We start from the raw sequence: 2514 nt of genomic DNA on the forward strand, positions 1-2514 counted from the left end.
AGATTCCAAGTAACATTTTTGTTTTAACAATATTTGCAATTTTATCCAAGCAGGTTCTTCAAAAATAAATTCTCCAGCTGTTTGTGCATCACCACCTGTAGCTGAAGCCACACAAAGGTGAACACTGCCCTGTTTGTCTAGGCACACAGGTAACCTAGACACAAGTTTAAGATGAACTTGAGCTTGTGCTGATTAAACTCAACAATAGGATCAGATTTTGAACTATACTTGACAAAGAAATAGCAGGATTTAAGATAAGGCTGGAAGGTACATGAGAGTCCAATGGAATAAAGTAAAACATCCAAAAGGAGAACAATGTAATCAAAGACACAGAAATAAAAAGAGATTTATAGTATCAAAAGGGGCCAAAAAGAATAAAATATAGGTTAAGGGTAGAGGGAGAAATATTCTGAATGTCAAGATAGGAAAAGTGAATTTTATGCCTGTGGACCAGGCCTGAACATTGGGATGAGAATTAGGGGGAAAATTATGGAAGTTATTCCCTGATTCTTATACTAGTTGTCAGTAAGTCTCTATGTATCATATTTCTCAAGGTAAAAATGAAGATAAGTCTGGAATACTTCATATAATTTCTTTAAGAACAAAAAGGAATAGGAAGTTAGGAAGTACTCCATATTAAAAAATAAACCTATTAAAATCTAATGTGCTGTTGGGAAATTAAGAAGCCTTGGGTTATTCTGAATAATAAAAATGGAGAGAGGATAAAATGTTTAGAACAATCACTGCAGATACATTACATAGTGGGTTTCGAAACATGATTTTAAGAACTAAAATTTAGAGCATGCAGTGAAAACTGAATAACATTAATGTGTAAGTGAGCCAGAGATATTATTTACCCAGTAAATCTCTTTAGAACACAAATAGAATTCTCCTAAAGTATGTGAAGATTGTGACCTAAACGGATGACTAACAGGAAAGGATAACAACTATTGCTGAGATACAGTAAAGTCAGCTTTGACATAACTAAGTACAACATAGGCAAAACAGAGAGGGATGTTTAAGACAAGATGAAGCCCTAAAGAATGGGAACAATCATAAGCAGTATCACCCTGTTTTCTATTTTATTCCAAGGAAACACCCCGACAATGGGCTCGAGGAACCACAGCTCCATCACCGAGTTTATTCTCATTGGGCTGTCTGACGATCCCCACATCGAGGCTCTGCTCTTTGTGCTCTTCCTGGTGATTTACCTCCTGACCATGATGGGGAACCTGACAATGCTGCTGGTGATCAGGGCTGATTCCCACCTCCACACACCCATGTATTTCTTCTTGAGTAATCTATCATTTGTGGACCTCTGCTTCTCTTGCGTCACTCTGCCCAAGCTGATGAAAGACCTCCTGTCTGAGAAGAAAACCATCTCAGTAGAGGGATGTCTGGCTCAGGTCTTCTTTGTGTTTTTCTCTTCAGGAACTGAAGCCTGTTTGCTCTCAGTGATGGCCTATGACCGCTATGCTGCCATCTGCCACCCACTGCTCTATGGCCAGGTGATGAGCAACCAGCTCTGTATGAGGCTGGTATTGATCTCATGGGGCCTGGCCTCTCTCAATGCATCTGTCATTGTACTCTTGGCTATTAACTTAGATTTCTGTGATGCCCACACTATACACCACTACACCTGTGAACTGCCTGCTCTTTTCCCCCTGTCTTGCTCTGATATCTCCATCACTACCCTTATCCTTCTCTGCTCCAGCTTACTGCATGGGCTTGGAACTTTCCTTCCAATCTTCTTCTCCTATGCCCGTATTATCTCCACCATCCTGAACATCAGCTCCAGCACAGGCAGAAAGAAAGCATTCTCTACCTGCTCCTCCCACCTCATTGCAGTGATTCTGTTCTTTGGCTCAGGTTTTCTTTGTTATCTCATGCCTCCCTCTGGCTCCTCTTTGGATTTGATCCTCTCTGTACAGTACAGTGCAGTCACACCCATGTTGAATCCCCTCATCTACAGCTTAAAAAACAAGGAAGTGAAGGCAGCTGTGAAAAGGACATTGGGGAAATATCTATAATATTTTAGGTTGTGAACAAACTAGGCAAAATCACAAAGATTGACTTCCTTTGCATTCCCTCTTTTGTCTCCATCTCCTCCCCACCAGTTTCAGATAATTCCAAAGAAAGATTCCAGAGCTTACCTGAACACCCAATCCTGTTATTCCAAGGAAGTGGCTCTTGGCTCTTGATTTTGGCTCGCTATTTGGAAGATATATGCTGTTGATGAGAAGGGAATATGAAAACAACCTTCTACGAAGAAGATTGATAAGATGACATAAAAATGAGGTGAAAACATACAATGATCATTTCAGGAGATTTAGCATTTGACTATGAGGAGCTGCAAAAAGAACTAAAAACAAGGGAAGTATTTATTAAACAGAGGTTAAACTTTTCAAATATCAACTACTTGTAATTTTTAAGTAAAACTTTTAATTTTTATTATATTTTATTTACAATGCTCTGTCAATTTCTGCTGTACAGCAAAGTGGCCCAGTCATCTAC

At 39.4% G+C, this 2514-nt stretch overlaps 1 protein-coding gene across 1 annotated transcript; it reads left to right on the forward strand.

The window, feature by feature from the left end:
• The first annotated feature begins 1106 nt into the window (after window positions 1-1106).
• Window positions 1107-2030, forward strand: LOC125131834 (olfactory receptor 8S1-like). Its single transcript, XM_047788591.1, has one exon. The coding sequence runs from the start codon at window positions 1107-1109 to the stop codon at window positions 2028-2030; it is 924 nt and encodes a 307-aa protein (XP_047644547.1).
• Window positions 2031-2514: the final 484 nt, after the last annotated feature.

Source organism: Phacochoerus africanus, chromosome 7 (assembly GCF_016906955.1).
Source record: "Phacochoerus africanus isolate WHEZ1 chromosome 7, ROS_Pafr_v1, whole genome shotgun sequence".
In the NCBI taxonomy this organism is placed as follows: domain Eukaryota; kingdom Metazoa; phylum Chordata; class Mammalia; order Artiodactyla; family Suidae; genus Phacochoerus; species Phacochoerus africanus.